This window comes from Thunnus thynnus, chromosome 3, assembly GCF_963924715.1.
Source record: "Thunnus thynnus chromosome 3, fThuThy2.1, whole genome shotgun sequence".
Lineage (NCBI taxonomy): Eukaryota > Metazoa > Chordata > Actinopteri > Scombriformes > Scombridae > Thunnus > Thunnus thynnus.
Window position 1 is genome coordinate 21,928,876 of NC_089519.1, and position 19,641 is coordinate 21,948,516.

Genomic DNA, 19,641 nt, shown 5'->3' on the forward strand with positions numbered 1-19,641 from the left:
CTGTTAAAAATGGATTTCATTCACAAATTGATTTACAAAACCAAACACTCTACTTCAGTGCCGTTGAGGTTTTACACATACAAATGTGCAGATTTGAAACATACAGCATTTCTTTATGTCTGCGCATAGACAGAGGTACACAATGCCTTCTACATTTTACCTTTTTTATTTGATATTTAAAGTAGAGATACTGAGAGAAAATGCAGGAATGAGACATGCAACAAAGGTCCCCTGCTGGAATCGAACTGTAGAACATTATATGTGTCTATATGTGTATTATTTGTCTCGACAACATGGGTCTTGAACCCTGTATGTGTTATAAACACAAGACAAGGCAATTTTATATTTATAGCATACATTTGATTACAGATAAATTGCTTTACATTAAAAAAAAGCTCAAATGGTTCAATATAAAATAAATAAATGACATTATGAAATAAATAATCATATGAATGAATGCAGACAAAATATATATCAATGAAATTGTGAAATAATCCATTAAATCTTAGTTCATGATTACAAAATGTTATTGTGTTCTGCTTATTTTCATAGTTTATTATTGCAGGCCATTTTAATTTTATTCCTGTATTTTATATTATTTTAAATATGTCCTTTTTTCAAAGTGTTTCAGTCTTGGCTGACAGAGAAAGACTTGGATCTTTGGGAAAATGGGAAAATCTAAACTCTAATCTTGTAAATAGTAATGAACTCTATGAAACGAAAAGCATTAAAAATGTATTGAATTACTTCACATTTCCATTTTTATATCAGATGTGTCGTCTATATTTATTTATATGATTATTTATTCCATAATTCATTCAGCGTTGAACACTTTGAGTCTCCATAGGTCTATTAAGATAGAATTTTATAGTCTTCCATTCTATTATAGGGGGAATTAATTAGGCAGGGATGAATAAATTATATCAGAAGTGATTGAATCTCATGCTACACTGTATTAATTACGATCATGAGTGCAGATGGAGCCTCCGTTGCAGGAAGTCCCGCCTCTTCTGACCAATAAAGACGCTCATTGGCTCCCGCACCAGTCAATGACTAACAGCCATGTCTAGATTATGGGTCAGATAGAAGACCATCGGCTTTAATCTGGTTGATTTCTGTGGGTTTATTTCACCGTTATACCTCTGGAGAGCCATACCAGGGATACATTGACATCTGACAGACACTCTGACAGACTAGACGCTGCTCTCCGGCCTCATCTGCGCCTTTTTGTCTGCGGAAAAAAGGATGATGTTTATTATTAGACACTGAAACAATTGACGGCGCGTTTTGTCGAGCCTTAAAAAATAAAAAGGGTGTTTCCACAACCAGGCTGTCAAACATAAGAAGACCATAGATGTTATTCCTTCCCACTACGGACGGTGTTTGAGAAAAAAAATCCATCCAAATGATGTCCGGAAAGCATTTCAAGGCTCATGAAGTGAGCTGCTGCATCAAGTATTTCATCTTCGGTTTCAACATCATATTCTGGGTAAGTCCCCTTTTGCTGTTTTCGACTTCAGGCCTGGTGTATCCGCATTTTGAACACATTGACATGACACGTTTTGTGTTTCCTCTTTTAACAATGGCTTTAATTTAATTATGTGATAGTCGTGGGGTTGTTCATTTATTCCTCGATGATTTCATCCCTGCAATAAAAACTCGCCGCTCCAGCGCACTTGCTCCCTCTGTCACCTATCAGCACGCTTTTGTTTCTGTGTGGACAGCATCAGTGTGTGAGGAGCTTAGATAAAAGGCTTTCCTGACTGTTAGGTATCACAGATACACCACTTGTTTACATCAAGGTACCCTCATGTGAGGACATTTTTAAGTCTCTGTGATGTTGTGTTTGTGTTTTTTTGGGGGGGTGGAGCGAGGGAGGCAAACTATGATCAGAACATCTTCGTCCCCTCTCCTTCTCCTGTGCAGTGAACAGCCAGAACAAACACCTCATCTCATCCTTTGGACCACCAGTGACCCCATCAAGCATCAATAGGCCAGTGGTTCTCAAACTTTTTCATGTCAAGGACCCCTAAACTGACACAAATTAGACCACAGACCCCCATCTGATAAGAATTTTTCCCAGGGCCCCCATCTCATAAGGTTTTTGCTTTTAGATGTTTTATAACAGAACTGTATGAAACCCATAACCAAAATAGTCATACATTCTGTCATTGTGATACTTATGGATGGAATTACAGTGAAAATAAATTATTCCCCTCTTTGTGGGTCCCCAAACCCCACTTTGAGAACCACTGCTCTAGACATCCCACTTTGAGATAATGATCTCAAGTTACCAGTTTAGTAAACATTATACCTGGTCAGCTGTTTGTTCTGAAACTGTCAACACTAGTAAGGAAATGGGGAATGGCATGCTTTAAAAAGGGTTATTAGGAATAACAAATGTCAAGTCAATTTATTTATAGAGCACGTTTAAAAACAACAAACGTTGACCAAAGTGCGTCACAGAGAGATTAAATTATGGAATAATTTGATTGATGGTTACGATCAAAGAAAAACACATGAATGATCAAACACAGACATAAATAAAAGGATATAAGTAAATTAATGAAAGCATATAATAATTAAATAAAATCAGTGAAAGCATAGAATATATTGTCAAAATCACAACACAAACAGCATTGTACAAACAACAGATAAAATACAAACAAATAAAAGCCAGAGTGTGGTCAGACATGTTTTCAAGATGACAATTGAGAGGCTAAAGAGAAGAGATGGGTATTTGGACGGGTTTTAAAGATATCAATGGAGGGGGAAGATCTCATTTCTAGTGGCAAACTATTCCACAATTTAGTGCCAACAACTGAGAATGCTTGATCACCTTTGATTTTTAATTGAGTGCATGGAATGGAGAGCAGTGATTGGTCAGTAGATTTGAGGAGTCTGGAGGTGGAATAGGGAATGAGCAGTTCAGAGATGTAACCTGGAGCCATGTTGAAAACAGACAAGCCAAAACCAAGCACCACCCAACTCACAGTACGTCACCCACACGTCATGTCTTGTGATTCGTTTGCTCGTTCCATGTGAAAGCGTCTTTCATTTCACTGACATAACCCTTTACGTGCTTGTCCCTGCAATGTTACTGCTGTCATTCACAACACAGCCTTACCATGACCTGAAATGTTACTAGGTCTTGAGGTGGGAAATTAGCGGTATAGAGTTCCCTGAATATTGATCCCTGCTCCCATTCACACATGACTCCTATGCAGGAAATGTTCCTGAACATTTCAGGGATAGACTGCATGTGTGAATGGGGCTATAGAGAGAGTTGCTGTATTTGAAAAGTGTGAACTATAGTCTTCAAATCATTAACAGACAGGAATGATTTACACTTTGCGAGTGATCTAAGATGGAAGAGGCCAGTACTGACAACTGAGTTGATTTGTTTATCAAATGTTAAACAAGGGTCAAAGATAACACTGAGATTTCTTGCGTGGGACTTTACATTCAGTGACAGAGGACCGAAGGCATTGATTGTGGATGCAGAGTTGTCTGGTGGGCTCAAGATTAGGACCTCAGTTTTATTCTGGTTTAGCTGAAGGGAGTTTTTTGCCATCCAGGATTTTACATCCTCAATGCAGTTTAGTAAGGGAGTTAACACTGCATGGATCACAAGGTTTCAGTGGAAGGTACAGCTGGGTGTTGTCGGCATAACAATCATAGGAGATATTATATTTTCTGAAAATAGACCCCAAAGGAAACATATATAGGGAAAATAAAATAGGGCCTAATATGGAGCCTTGTGGTACTCCACAGGAGTTGGGTACAGAAGAAGAGGACATATTAACACTTCTAACAGAGGCTGATTGGTCTTGGATTTAGGTGGAGGTGTCAATTTTGCTAATAAAGACAGTTCCAGCGTTATGGGCGGGCCCTAGGGGGCCAGGCCCAACCATCCAGGAATTTGCCCCCTCCCCCCAGGAGAATTCGGCATCAACACCGTTTTAATACAGGGGCTTACCAGGGCTCAAGCCCCAGGCCCAATGACGTGAAAGGGCCCACGAGGCTCGGGAAAAAAAAAAAAAATCCACAGGAAAGAAAAAAAACTCCCGCTTCGTTTGTACGTTTTTTTGTCCATTTGTGGTGTCTAGATTTAGCGTGAAGTGAGACATCATCTCCTGTTTAGTATCTCTGCTGCTCATAAGGGAAACCAAAGTTGCGGTGTTTGTTTTGTTGTCAGCAACAATTGTCGCATTTACACTTTAAGTTGCACTATTAATAAATCTTTTAAATCTTTCTGTCCTCTCTTCCTGTTTCTAAGAACTTCAGTTCACAGCAGTTACTGTTATTCAGAGTTTTTGTGGCCGTGTGACGCCAGAGCAGGAAGTTAAAGCGGCTGGCTGAGGTTAGCATCCCAGCCAGTGTTTCAGTTTAACCAGTGACCAGTGATCTGTGGACTTTCAGGGGAATGTGTTGTGGGTGTCGTGGTGACGGCAGCTGTTGAAAACAGAAACAGAACATGTAGGTGTCCTCCTAAAAGTCTTAAATTATTGTATATTTGTCTAGCACTTTTTGTATTACATTATGTAAATTAAATGGTGCTGCCAACAAGAAGCACTCTGTCGTGTCACTTTGTATCATGATTGAAGCTACAATTAAACATTATTTTTTCAATATTAATAAATATATAAATTATTTTTACAATTAATCATTTTCTGACACGAAAAATGCTCATCATAATTTCCCAGAGCCCAATGTGACATATTCAAATCGCTTGTTATGTCCAAGCAACAGTCCAAACCAAAAGATATTTAACTTACTGTGATGTAACAAAGAGAAAAGCAGCAAATCATCACATATGTCAAGGTAGAACTAGAGAATGTTTGGCATTTTTACTTTATAACTGATGTTCTGTCAATTGACTGATTAAATTTTGCAGCTCTAATCTTGATATTGTACGTTTTCTTCTTTAATTGTCAGTGCTTTACTTACTGTATCATGTCAAAATGTCCTCTGGGAAAAAGGCCCATAGACTCATACAACCAGAGATAGTAAAGAGATAGCTATCACGTTATAAACTGTATAGAAAAATCTCTGATGATTAACAAAGTTTCATTGTCACACAGTATATGTATATATGCTGTACATATATATGGTATATCCCTATTTGAAATCTGTACCATAAATACTATGTGTACCATGTGTTTGTGGCCTGTAATGGACCTCAGAGGGTTGAGGAGGAAGGCCACCTGTCAGGCCATACAGAGGCTCACAGCCAACCGTGCGATGACTTTCTGACCCCTTTTCCATTCATATATCTTTGGAGGAAGGTGGCTGTCAAAAACAAAACTTCCTCTGCAGCTGTTTCATAAGCGCTTGAACAGTTATCTGCAAAATGCTTCAAATATCTTTGAAGGGGACCTGTGATGCTTTTTCCTTATTTTCAGTCATCTAGATAATGTTACAATGTTGGATGTTCTTATTAAATGTGGCCAAAGTGTCAAATAATGAGGTAAACATATGTAGAAGTAATTCCTGTGAGCAAAAAGCACTGGGTTCAGACTGCTCTGAATGCTCGGTTTCCAGTGGTTTTTTCTACTTTCAGTTCGAGCTGACGTCAGCTTATGACAGATTTCTTTAAATGGTTATCTGCTCAACACATAGCGCGCAAGTTTGGAGCTGTTAAGAGATAGAGGCTGAACAGAGGGGCTGCATAAAGGGCCAGTATAAGATAAATAAGGAGTTTTTTGAACTGTGAATCATGCAGAGCTACTCTATTGGAGTCCCAGAAAAAATATAGAGCTGGAATGAGCATAATAGGTCCCTGTTAGTATTTCTACCAGGATTTACTAACCTTATACTAAAAATTACATTTAGTAGCATTTATAGAAAACTGAGATGCAGCCATATTTACATTTTGAGCCACATAGAATAAATGCAGCATGCAATTACTTTTAATCTGAAATACAGCTTTGGCACCACACATCAGTTCTTGTCTCAGAAACAGACTTTTGGTTCCTATTGTTAGCATATTAAGTTACCAGTTAATCAGCCTGTTTTCTGACAGTTGAACAAAGGATGTTGTTTCCAGAGACCATAAGAAGTCATTCAGACTACAACTGTAAAATTATATAAATTGGTGGAGGGGCAAAACTGGGATTTAAAAAAAAGGGAAACATGTCCACTGTGGAAATTACACCCATTTGAATCACCCTTAATCCTCTAGTGTGTGATATGTAACATGCAAATTACATACACTTTTTTAAAAATTTTACACCTATAGTTTTACAAACCTACAGTAAAATATTTGAGTTTCTCTCTTATCTCTGTAGTTTATATCTAATAGCAAACTAAGCACTATATTTTTTGCATCATTAATTGATCAATGAGTTTATAAAATTTAAAAATGAGTTATGCATGTCTGTCACAAGAAAATTGTCATTATTTGTGATACTACAATATGAACCAGAAAAGTAAGAAAATTTTAGCATTTGTAACTAGCAAATGAGAACAAATTACACATTTATAATAAGTTAATTACAATGATTAACTGATTAACTTTTCAACTGTTGCACTGTAGTTGAAATGTAGGTTGAAACTTGTACATAATGCGTTCAGGCTGTTTAAAGATGCTTTCTATTGTTGGAGTCTCCTGCTGATACTGCAGACTGAGATGAGAAATATTGAGTAATGGACCACTGCCAGGAAAATCTCTGTGGCTTTCTCTAGTGCTTCTCTGTGATGACTGCATGTTGTAGTTACAGCAGAATAATCTTCCTTTCTTGTCTCTTTCTTCTTCTTTTTGTCAGTTTCTTGGTGTGGCGTTCCTTGGCATTGGGTTGTGGGCATGGAGCGAGAAGGTAAGTTTTATGCCCCTGTGGGATCAGAAGTTGTCATTTTAATTGTGTGAATCCTTTCACTTATTGATGTCTGCAAATAATCCATAAACCAAGCAGTTTGGTTACATAAATCACTGTCATTTACACTCATCTGTCTGCACAGTGACTTTACTGACTTAGAAAGGAATGTCATACTTTCCGGTGGGACGCCCTTCTGAACAATGGACTCAATGAATCTGATGCATTTCACAGATTCATTCACTGTTTTCTTTGAGTGCTGGGGGTGGGGGGACAGAAAGTCTAGTGAGTTCTAAAATATTTTCAGTTTCATTGAAGATAGCAATCACAATTTCCTAAAGCCCAATGCAATGTTTTCAATTGTCTTGTTTTGTCCGACCAACAGTCCAAAACACAAAAATACCCAGTTTATAATAATCTAAAACAGAGAAAAGTGCAAATCTTCACATTTGAGAAGCTGAAACCAGAGAATATTTGGCATTTTTGCTTATTCAAATAACTTACTTAAAGGGGACATAACGTGCTTCTTGTGATTTTCTGTCGTTTATATACTGTTATGATGTTGGATGTCTATGTTAAACAGAAGTTCCAAAACTTCAGGTAAACGTATTTAAAAATGTTTCCTTCAAGTCAAAAGCCAGGGCTTCAACCTGGTCTGAATACTCAGTTTGCAAAGTTACCTCCCCATCGAAGTGACATCAGATCGTTCATGCATGCCCACAAATGGCTGTCCGTTCTGTAGCCTTTCTATTGCTAAGGTTGTTCCATTGCTTGTTCACATTATCCACTCGCATATTTCAGATCAGATTTGCAAAGATATTCCATTAGAGGCCCAGAATATAAATATAGCCCTGGAAATGTGCATGTTATGTCCCTTCAAACTGACCTAAACTCTGTGGGTTATAAATGACTTAACAACCTCGACCTAAAATACATTTCTGATCTGCTTGAAGGATATGAACCCTACCCTAAAGATCTTTAGGAAGCAGTCAGCTGATAGTGCCTTGAGCCAGAACCAAACAGAGTAAAACTGCTTTTAGCTATAAAGCTGCAGACAGATGGAACCAACTTCCTGATGATCTCAAATGTTTTTCTGCACTACAGCTGTATTTCTGTTCTATTATATTTTTGTCTATTTATCTATCATTTTATTTTCCTTTTTACTGTGCTTCAAAATGTTATCTTATTGTTTATTTTCTCTCTGTTCTACACACATTTACCTAAAATCTGTGGACAGATTTTCAGACTTCAAGCCTCTAACCCCTCACTCTTGCCTCGTTATGCTTCTTCACCAGGGTGTTCTGTCCAACATCTCGTCCATCACAGACCTGGGGGGCTTTGACCCTGTGTGGCTCTTCCTCGTGGTGGGCGGTGTAATGTTCATCCTCGGATTCGCTGGTTGCATTGGAGCGCTGCGAGAAAACTCTTTCCTACTCAAATTTGTAGGTTTCCTAACCAAACATTGTGAGGGAATAAGAAAGCTGTTCTCAGAGATTTTTCAGTCTTCCTTGGTCTCATAATAACAAAGAACTGTGAATGTTTTTTGTATTTTCAGTTCTCCGTGTTCCTGGGTATCATCTTCTTCCTGGAGCTGACTGCAGGAGTCTTGGCTTTTGTCTTCAAAGACTGGATCAAAGACCAGCTCAATTTTTTCATTAACAACAACATTCGAGCCTACAGAGATGACATTGATCTTCAGAACCTGATAGACTTCACTCAGGAATATGTGAGAATTATGTTTTTTCATCCACACCACTCATTTCACTCTAGTGTATTTTTTACTTTGGGAGGATCATAGTTGCTCATTTCTGTGGAATTTTGTTGACACATACAGTATGTGAGGATTTGTTATCTGTTTATCCTTGTAGTGGGAGTGTTGTGGAGCTTTTGGAGCTGACGACTGGAATTTGAACATCTACTTCAACTGCACTGATTCAAACCCGAGTCGTGAGAAATGTGGAGTGCCCTTTTCTTGCTGCACCAAAGATCCAGCGGTATGTCTTCCCAAAAACACGCTACATTTGATTTACAGCCAATTCATTCCCATTCATGTTAAAACACAACAAGAGCTGAAATTCAAAATGCGTAGGTTACTTGAGGATGGATGTTGAAACCTTTAAACTTCTGGTAGCTGGTGGGGAGGTCGTGAAGGTCCTCCCAGTGACAGATAGCTCGGTTATCTGTGTCCTCCAGAAGGCTGGCTGCTGCTGTCAAGTATCATGGCTGGCTTCCAACAGGACGTTGAGGCCTCTGTGCTTAGACCTCTCAGACTCTGCCAGCACAGCACAGTTTGAATGCGGCTGGGAGGAGTTATCTTGACCAAGGCGTTTTTGGCAGAAAAATGCTCTAACTGCTGCACTCTGTGCAAAGCAGTGACAGCACTCTGCTTCAGAAAAACAGCTGCTTCACTGCAATGCAAGTTGCACAAGAGACCTTTTTATTTGCTGACCCTAGGACATGCTGTTCTGGTCATCCTCTTTCAGAGCAAGAATGAATAACTTATATCATACTGTAGTTAAGAAATTCCAGTGAAATACTGCTTGATGTTTCCAGTGGTATGACTTGCACTGAAGGCTGGATTCTCAGAATTTGATAAACATCAGACTTTGTTCAAAAAAACCACACTTTTTCAGTCTTTGAGTTCTACACAGAGGCAAGCTAAGTATTTTGGTTCAAGTCAAGACTCAGGTCTTGTCAAAGTCAGTCTCAAGTAAAGTCTTAAATCCTGGAATCATAGTGATTACTATAAACATGATGACCTTCATCCAGGCATGCTCTCTGCAAACATGAACTTTGCCCTCTTGGATGACCTAGAAAAATGCCCACCAGAGCCCCACAAGGTAACTGTATTATTCATCTCCATTGCATGGACACAATAGATTGCTCTAACCACTCAAGGGGCCAGTCTGGCTTCTTAAATCGTACTCTTTTGAATCTGCCAGTCAATCAGATTGTTCTCTGCCTGGGTTAATCCCAGTCAGGATCAACAGCAGGCAGATTGTAAAATCTATACAATCTGTAAACCATCATGGCACTCCTAAAAAATCTTATTCATATTAAACCTGCTACATCTAAGCCTTGAAAATGGCACTGCTCAATGTGAGATCTTTAGATAACACAACTTTCCTTGTTAATGACATCATATGTGCAAATAAACTTGACTGCATTTGGCTCACTGAGAGAATGGCTTGACAAGACAGGTAACAGAGCTGATTGAAACAGCACCTGCTAATTTTAAATTTTCACATTGCACAAGAAGTAATAGAAAGGGCGGGGGGATAGCTGCTCTCTATACTGAAACTTAAACTGTAAAATAGTTCTTGGTGATCTTTCAACTTTTGAATGTCTAGCTACGGTTGTTAAATCTGTGTTTCCTACCTTGCTACTTACAGTGTATCACCCCCCCTAAGCTCAAAAAAGGTTTTCTAGATGAATTTGCTGAGCTGCTGTCAAAAATTTCCATTGACTATGACTGCATTATCATCTCTGGTGACTTCAGTATTCATATTGACAATCCCACTAACTCAGACACAAAAACACTTTCTTAATGTGTTAGAAACATTTGACTTTCACCGCATGTTATGGGGCCCATACATAAACAAGGACACACCCTCAACCTGGTTATCTTTAAAGGCCTTGATGTAACAGTTACTGCCATTCTGGATGTTGCGATCTCAGACATGACAATGTAGTTAGATTCATAAAGAAGCGTTTTATCCATGACAATACTTCAGATAATTTTATTTATGAATACACAAAGCATACACTGCCCACCATGTCACCATGTGATGATATGATGGACAACTTCAACTCTGTTGTAAGTCAGATCATTGACAGTATCCTACTGAAGGGCTGAATGTAAATGGCGAAAGACCAAGCTGCAGGTAGATTATGAAATCTATAAAAAGTACACTTAACTGCTATAACAAAAAAGACAGCATTACCTCTCACAAATGATAAATGACAATAGAAATAAAGTTCGCTTTTTGTTCTCCACAATTGATAAACTGATAAATCCCACCAGATCAATTCTTTGCTGAACTCCTCTCTTCAGGTAAATGTAAGGAGTTTGCCACTTACTTCAAAGAAAACCCAAAAGTACAAAAGCAGGATATCATATCCATGTTATCATCATTTTCTCTAAGTGAGCATGTCAGAAACCTGGGTGTTATTTTTGATGCCAATCTTAACTTCCAGCATCGCATCACCACTTTTACGAAGACCGCTTTCTACCATTTAAAAAACATTTCCAAACTTAGGAGCCTCCTCTCTCGATCTTACTCTTGACAAATTGTCCCATGCATTAATCTCCAGCAGATTAGATTACTGTAATGCCCTTTCTGCAGGACTTCCCAAGAAGACAATAGTAGGCTCCAGCTCATTCAGAATGCTGCAGCCAGAGTGCCAACTGGGACTAGGAAAATACAACACATTACTGTGTGTGTGTGGGCGTGTGTGTGTGTGCCTTTGTGTGTGCCTGCTGTAGTCCATGTGTGAGTGCTGTAGTAGAAATAGGACAGCGGTTATAAAAAAAACTGTATTTTATGTATGTGTGTGTGTGTTGTATTGGTGGCTGAAAGGTTATTTTATTTATATAGAGTATTTTATGTGTGTTTTCTATTTCATTTGTTTAATGTTTTCTGTGTTGTACTGCAAAGCACATTGAGCTTAACTGTGTATGAAATGTGCTATACAAATAAAATTGACTTGACTTCACTTGAGGCAAATTCATGTCACAAGCCCTCATAAGAAATTTGCAGATGCAAGTCTTTTAGATGTCTGAATGTGTACAGTTAAACTGACACCACATTTAAAGGATGAGGCTGAAATTATTCTGTGTTTCTTACTGTCAACAAATCCCACAAAAATACCAAAACCAACAACGTGTTAGTCTATCTCTCAATACTTTTTGACTTCCCCGTCCTGTTTGTGGCACTCAGCCCCAAGTCCATTGGTTCCTACTGTAGACAAAATCTTAAAAAATGGTCACAAATATTTAGTTTCATGTTCAAAGAAGGCTATGAAAGTTTTTGAACTAGGGGGGCACTGTAGTGTTTTGCAAACGTTTCTCAAATTGGAATGAATAGAATATAAACAGCACATTGACTCCTTTTCCTGTTTTTGGGACAACATTGGAAGTCTTTGGCTACTTATTAGTAGTATCAATTCATTTTTAGTTTTGGTCTTTTCATGGGATTTGTTGACAATAAAAAGAAAAAAAGAAAATATAATGGTGTTTTTGACGTAGCTGACAAAGACCTTTCAGTGCATAGGACTAGTAATTCAATATTCAAGCTTTGTGGTTCTGCAAGGCCTGCCGCTGTCCTTTTTGTTTTCTATTGTTACAGGATTTTACCCGGTCAACACTTAAGTCAAGTCTCAAGTCCTCAATTTTGTGACTTTGATCTGATGATTATATGCAGCTTTATGCAGGTTCAGTTAACTGAAGCACAGGACAGCAGTGCTCTTGGTGAACTTAAGGTAGAATTTAATGATCACAACAGTGATAAAAAGTGACAAAAGTTTATAAACAATTAACCAACCACAATTGTTCAAGCAAATGCCTTTAACTTTTGAAAAATGTATAAATATGAACCATCTTCTCTTCCCAGGAGGATGTCATAAACACTCAGTGTGGATACGACATCCGAGCAAAAACGGTAAGTTCTTTACAGAAACTTACAACAGAGATCCTCATCTAAAAGTAAGATGTTGTTGTGTAACAAAAACACAGTTTGGGGAGTAGAAACTGTGAATTGCTCTTACTTAGTTTGCCTCAGTCAGATTTATTTGACTCATTTACTTTGCATGAAGTCAGCAGGTACTCCACCCTGGATAAAATATTCTTCTTTCAGTATGTTTCCCAACTCCTCACTCTTCAAAATACTGCAGCTGGCTCCCCATCAGTACTTTTTGGGCCGTGCTGTATTACTCATGCTGCAGCAATGCAATGGGTATTGAAACCCCTCCCCCATCATTAGCTTTGGTCTTACTCCATAGTAGCATAATGTAAGGAAAAGGCTGTGTTTGTTTTCTTGGCTTTAAAAGTGAAGAAGAAGCCAAAGTGAAGCAGTTTTAACAAGGGCCAGAGCAGGAAAACAGTGAGCTGAGTGTGTGTTAACAACCGGGTCACATAAGTTCAGAGAGATTTTATCACGAAGAGTTTCTGAGGAGAACACAACATGAAAAGGAAAATCATGTGCTCCCATTAAAAATAACTGTGGAGACATTTGTTGTAGAACCAAGTGATTCTCAGCATGACTACATCCAGTACAGTGACTGAAAGATTAATAAAAATGTAAAGAAATAGCAAACTATAAACCAGAAAAATCCAATCTTATAATGTTAAATGTGTCTTTTGTTTGCGCTTCCAGGACTCTGAGCAAAGGACTTTCATCTACATTAAAGGGTGTGTCCCACAGTTTGAGAAGTGGCTTCAAGACAACCTGACAGTGGTTGCAGGCATCTTTATTGGGATTGCATTACTACAGGTGAGGAACAATGTGAGCAGTTTTATTTTATTGTCCAATCTCCGTCAACCTTTCATTTGCCTAACATACAATTTTTCTTGTTTCTTTTAGATTTTTGGCATCTGTTTAGCGCAGAATCTCGTGAGCGACATTGAAGCAGTTAGAGAGAGTTGGTAGGTGGTGACTGTTTGTTAATCCAAACACAACTTCATTAGGGAGGAACAGTATTTCTTAATAATCAGTGATAATGTTATGAAACTGATAAGATAACTTTATCTGCATGGTTTCAACTTTTTTTGGACTGAAATGTCTCAACAACTGGATTGGAATAATTAGATAAATTCACATTAAATTTGGTCCAAACATAAATGTTCACTATATGATTGAAATAACTTTCAATAACTGGTGATCCCCTGACTTTTTTTTATCTTGTGCCATCAGCAGGTCAACATTTCAATGTATACAGTTGTTTTGTGTATGCACAAACATCTGCAAAACTAATTACAGTCAAATCAGCTTCAGCTGAACTTTGTGTTTTGTGCTGCTAAATAGCAAATGTTAGCATGCAAACATGCTAAACTAAGATATAACTATGTTAAGACCATGGTAAACATTATACATGCTAAACATCAGCATATTAGCATTGTCATTGTGAGCATGTTAGCTGCTGACATTAGCACAAAGCACTACTGTGCCTATGAACATTCTTAAAGTGGCTATAATTGATATTTTTTATATTAACAATGTATCAAATGACAATGTGTAATGTCAGAGGTGTCCCTCATAGTGAGAGAATTATCACCAGACTCTGCGGCTCTCTTCGGCTTTACAAAGATTTATAGCGAGTTTCAGCTCATTGTTTAGCTGTAAGGCTGCAAATTTACTGTTTTGGTTCACTCTCAGGGCTCTCATGGTGTTGTTTTTAGGCAGCTGTTTTTAGAGAAAAAGCTCTAAAAACCCATTGTACACTTCTGCTTAGCACCAAGTGGCAAACAGTCACAGTTAGCAACTACCTGGTGAACATAGTGGAGCATTTAGCAGCTAAAGTTCTGTAAATGTAAATTTCCTCGAGGAGTTGATAGAGACCAAAAGCAGAGGTAATGAAGAGTGAATATTGGATCTACATTCATCAGGTGGACAGAAAAACAACTCCAAATGATTGATAATGTTGCACCATAATTGTTCAATGTGTAAATAAGCAACTGTTCACTAAGACATTCACCATATCAACTTAAAAGGTTATGATATGATAGTGTTGTGTTCACAACTTGTGTCAGCTAATGCAGGTTTAAGGGATATAAAAATCGAGCAACATTTGTACCTTGCAAGCAGACGAAGTTGTGCAAGAAACTCACACTCTACCTTAGCACAACATCACAGAACCCACTAGCAAGTCTTGTTACATAATTGTCCATTTTATGCCTTGAGCTTAAATGACATCTGTTCTTAAATCTGTCTCTTGTTTTATGCAGTTTGTTTACCTAAGACCACCACAGAATCTCCAAAGGCAAGAAGGATGTACCAGGTTAGCACTTATAGATTTCATCATTAACATTACAGTATATACTATTGATCCCCTCTCCCTCCTCTATGCATTTTGTACGTTTTTATACTGAAATGCATTTTTCTGCAGGACTCTTCAGATCGAGCGCCAGCAATGAAGGGAAATACATTAATCAGCTGACGTGTCCAGAATGAAGAGCCTCATTTCTGTGTAAATAATAAATTTAGAGTTATTTTTAGAGTTATTTGTGGCCCTGTTTTTGAATGAAGCACAACCTCTGAAAAGTATTGCATCCCTCATACAGTACAATACGAAATTAAACAGATGCAAATTCTTTGCAATATAAGCAGCTATGATAGTAAAGTTGCTCATGACATATATCCACAGTCCTGTGGTAGGAGTAGCTGAGGAGCCAGCCATAAGGTCATAAAGTAGATTTGATATTTTCTCAGAGTAAGTGCTTCATTTAGAAAAGAGCCTCGATTTTATATGTCTCACAACTGCAGTTTTTAAAGCTGCATGTAAGGGTTGTGTACAAAGATCAAGTGATTCTGGAAATGCACTGCATGCCTATTGTCTACTGGTAGGACATTTGGCTCTCCTAACTGTATTTCATTAATGTTAAGTATTTTAAAAATATTTGTAAAATAGTCACTAGTTTAGAGTGAATTGGCTGGTTAGCACTTTGTGAAAGCTACGAAAAATTAACTTTAGATTTATTTATATCTGTGAGATCACACTTATATCATACAGATACAGTTTGTTTGCAGAGTTTTGTGGGGCTGAGGTGGATATAGTAACATGTAGTATAATAAAGACACATGATGGATGTGGTGGGCTTTTTAAAGTGGCAGTTTGTATGAGTTTTGGCAGTGACATTAAAATAATGTCTAAATATATTGGGAGAAACCTGAAGATATGGCGTCTAAATCAAAACTCAGCCTTAAGCACTTTAATCTTCATAGAACAGTGATGAAAGCTGGTCGCAGCCACACAGCTTTTGTCATGGTGGACTGTTAGTTTTAGTCAAGCAGACGGCAACTGGAGGGGCCACTTTCTTTAAAACTGGCATCTGTAACTTCTTGGTGCTCCATAATTGTCAGAAACATCTCGACTTTGTCCAAAAGCAGCTTGACAGAAAATGTGTTTTCACACGCTATTGTTTGGTTCATTCCTTGCACATTATCTTAATGTCAATCAGTGTTTATTCATTCATTATCCTCTATTTTTTGGTCGTTGCCAATGTGTTTCTTTGATGCCTAATTGATGATGAACCTTTGTTGGTTGTGTTTGAATTTTTTTCTGTGTTAACCTGTAAGTTTTCACTGGAAAATGAGGATACAAGCTGTTTCCAAGGCTTATAACGAATGGCATGCTGGTACTTCTTGGAGGCACTTAACTGAATTTAGAAATAATTTATAGCTATCATACATGCAGTACTTGAAAGTAGAGTACAGACTCTATCACCAGCATTATTTAAAATGCAAACTGATTACAATGTGTAGGTTTTTCCTTTTAGACATTACCTGTAAGCATATAATTTAGCGTGATATTTAAAAAAAACAAACAAAAAAAACCTGTTTAGTGGAATTAAAAGCAGCCATTTCATTTAAAGACAATGTGAACCTGCAGTATCCTTTGCAGTCAAATCTTCTGAAGCCTTTATGAACTGAACTCAGCATCCTCACACAAGATATCCTACAATTAATTTCTACATTTTTTTACGTTATAAAGCAGCGATGGTGTCAAATATCCTTTTTTCCACTAAAAACATCCCATGATTGTTGATATTGACTGATCACACTTTTTCTTACCGCTCAGTGCCATACTTGTGATTTCTACATATTCCTGATTCCTGATTATAACTTTACTTTTGTTTCATGTGTACTCCTGGCTCTTGTAAATAACTGGATTGTGACAAGTTGTAAATATATATCTGAATAAATGTGGTTCTTTCTATACTTTGTGTCTGTCTTGTCACTGTGTGAGCATGCTGTACATACCATATATAGACTGATGGTTAATGTTTTTGTTGAGCTTACTAACAGTTAAAAGTAAAAACAATATTACTTTTAAATACAGCTTTCTCACAGAAGAAGTGAAACACAGATGTTAGTTGATAGTGAGTAACCCATCTTTGCTTATTTTGTAATATGCTTTACAGAATTGCAGTTATTGAGAAACACATAGTTTAATCTGTATTTTCAAAGAGCTTTATTGAAACAGGTATAGCAAATATACAGCAAGTAAAAAAAAACAAACATCATGTATACAGCTTTGTTGATAAATTCACCAGGAGGACTAAAATAGTGAAAGAAAAGGAAATAAGAATATTTACATGAAAACCTTGTAAAGCTTACAGGTATTGTATGTTTTCACAGCTTTTTTATGTCAGTACATTAATTTATAGATGAAATGTTTGATAGATGATCAGTTCAAAGAAATTTGGCTTTTTGCTTGTACATTTTAATTTATGAATATAAAATTTGAGAAAATATCAAACAAATTAATTAAATGAAACTGAGAGCAACATTTCCTGTCAAATTCAATGAATACATGCTATACATTTATCCATAATGTAAATTGAGGCCACATACTGTATGATCAAGCACAGTTTAATCATCACAGTCTTGCCATCAGGTGACAGATTGCTAAATACCGCCACCTAGTGTTTGTTTCTAACAGATATTACTGTATCATTCATAGTGTTGCTGCACTGGAAGTCTGAGCAAATAATATTAGTGACCTCTGCCAACAAAATAGTTTACTGTTCTCTACAGAGGAAAAGCAATTCACCTTTATTTCATGTTGTGTATGATGACATTTGACATCCATTTTTACTGATAATTCCTGCAAACAGAGGATTTAATTTCAAATGGATCCCCCTCTAGTACCTCTTGTTCTGTTCATGCCTGACCTTCATGTTTTAAACTTGATGACATAATAAATTGCTTTAAATAGGAGCAGTCCTAACTGACATTATGGACAGTTACATGATCAAGTCAATTCTCAAGCATGTATTAACCTTAATAAGTTTATTTGTAAAAAATCAATATAATATAATAATAATAATAATCATGTCATCGCCTCTGTATGGGCCTTTTCATAGTCGACATGTTGACTCGTCATAGCAGGAAAAGCACAGGTGTTGCTAACATCATTAAAAGTGTCTCTGTTGTATTCAAGTGTCCCAGTAAGTCATGACATAGTGTCAGTGAGCAAAACATGCACAATATCAGGACCCTGCAGCTAATCACTGATCATCAGCCATCATTCATTTTATTATTAACATCTGTGCTATTACTGCTACGACATATCAAAAGGCATTAATTGATTCATTGTTCAGCTTCAAAAAGCCAGAGAGAGAATGAGGTAGTTAGGACATAAAAGTTTGGACAAAAGTGGTGCCATCTCTCTCTCTCTCTCTCTCTCTCTCTCACACACACACACAGTCTCTCTCTCTCTCTCTCTCTCACACACACACACACGGTCTCTCTCTCTCTCTCTCTCTCTCTCTCTCTCTCACACACACACAGTCTCTCTCACACACACACACTCTCTCTCTTTCTCTCTCACACACACACTCTCTCTCTCTCACACACACACACACACAAATGTTCTCTCTCTCGCTCGCTCTCTCTCTCTGTCTCTCTCTCTCTCTAGTTGCTCTAGAAAGTTTCAGCTTCTTAGTTGTTCACCAGTTTTGGTGTGACAGTGAAAAAAAAAGTAAAAATATAATTTTATTCCACTTTTAGCTATTATGAAAGGAGATAAAGAAACTTAAACAACAAGATGTTAAAATGTTGTTAGCAAGAATAACATCAGATATCCATTCAAGAGAATATGCACTATGAAATCTAAGCTCCACAGAAAATTTGATTAACAACAAGATTTTTTTTGAAAAGTTGTTGAAAATAATATGGGAAATACATAGAACTGAGGTTAGTTTCTGAGCAGGAAATTGTCTCTCTGCTTTCCATTTGTCATCTCAGACTGTTCTCATTTCCCTAATTTGATGATTAGACTGAGTCGGGGTTTTCTGGCTACAGTCAGAGTGGAAAAGCCACATTGCTGTTTTTCTCTTTCAGTAAACCTCATCGTCTAAGAGAGACCAACACAGATTAGAAGGTTACACACACACACACATACACTCTTCTTTCAACACATCACAGATAATTTGTAATTAAGATACTCAGCTTTGATAAGCATATCTGTTTGCCGTGTTATCAGGGATTGATTTCAAACCTCTGATCTGACCTTTGATCAGATGTCTCAGTGTCACTTCCAGGCCTTTTCTTGGGATGCAGAGTCACAGTACAGTGACAGAGTCGTTCCCACTGATGTGATCAGCCTCTTCTTTCTCAAACACATCCACTTACCCTCCATTCATAAACCAGTTTTGATCATCAGCACTAAATAATTTAGTTTTTCATTTGAATACACCTAATAAGTTATTTAGTCTGTCAGCATCTAAATACTCTCTATCCATCTGATCCTTTTGTTATTCAAATATTACACAGGAGGTGTTTCTGACAAAAAAACATCAAAAAAAGATTTTCTGTTTTGTTTGTGGTTCACTCCTCGAGCTATGATCAAGCTTTCACGCTAGATATACACTATAGGAGTTGATTTCATTAATTAGCACACAACCAGGGAAGCTGTTAGAAAGCTTGACTCCCTTGATAACTGCTCAACAGCAGCTTTTACACAATAAATATCTGTTGAGCTCCTTCACCTGAATCAATCAAAGTCCCCCAGTCTGATCTGTGCTTTACATTTACATTTTTATGAACATACAACACTACTTGTTAAAGTAGTTGGGACACAAAGATGGTGTACTGTATCTATACAT

The 19,641-nt window shown here is 37.4% G+C and overlaps 1 protein-coding gene across 1 annotated transcript; it reads left to right on the top strand.

Moving 5' to 3' along the window:
- Positions 1-1,051: 1,051 nt before the first annotated feature.
- On the top strand, positions 1,052-16,750 carry LOC137179786 (tetraspanin-5). The gene is made up of 10 exons (XM_067584735.1): positions 1,052-1,489; positions 6,768-6,818; positions 8,111-8,257; positions 8,371-8,541; positions 8,684-8,809; positions 12,428-12,475; positions 13,190-13,306; positions 13,397-13,458; positions 14,758-14,810; positions 14,919-16,750. The coding sequence occupies exons 1-9, from the start codon at positions 1,406-1,408 to the stop codon at positions 14,768-14,770; spliced, it is 819 nt and encodes a 272-aa protein (XP_067440836.1). The 5' UTR covers positions 1,052-1,405; the 3' UTR covers positions 14,771-14,810; positions 14,919-16,750.
- The last annotated feature ends 2,891 nt before the right edge of the window (positions 16,751-19,641 follow it).

Excerpts from the sequence above, each read along its gene's own strand:
- LOC137179786 (XM_067584735.1), top strand. The coding sequence starts at position 1,406 with ATGATGTCCGGAAAGCATTTCAAGGCTCATGAAGTGAGCTGCTGCATC. Across the intron at positions 8,542-8,683 it reads TAGACTTCACTCAGGAATAT|TGGGAGTGTTGTGGAGCTTT; the intron begins GTGAGAATTATG and ends TTATCCTTGTAG. Across the intron at positions 8,810-12,427 it reads GCTGCACCAAAGATCCAGCG|GAGGATGTCATAAACACTCA; the intron begins GTATGTCTTCCC and ends TTCTCTTCCCAG.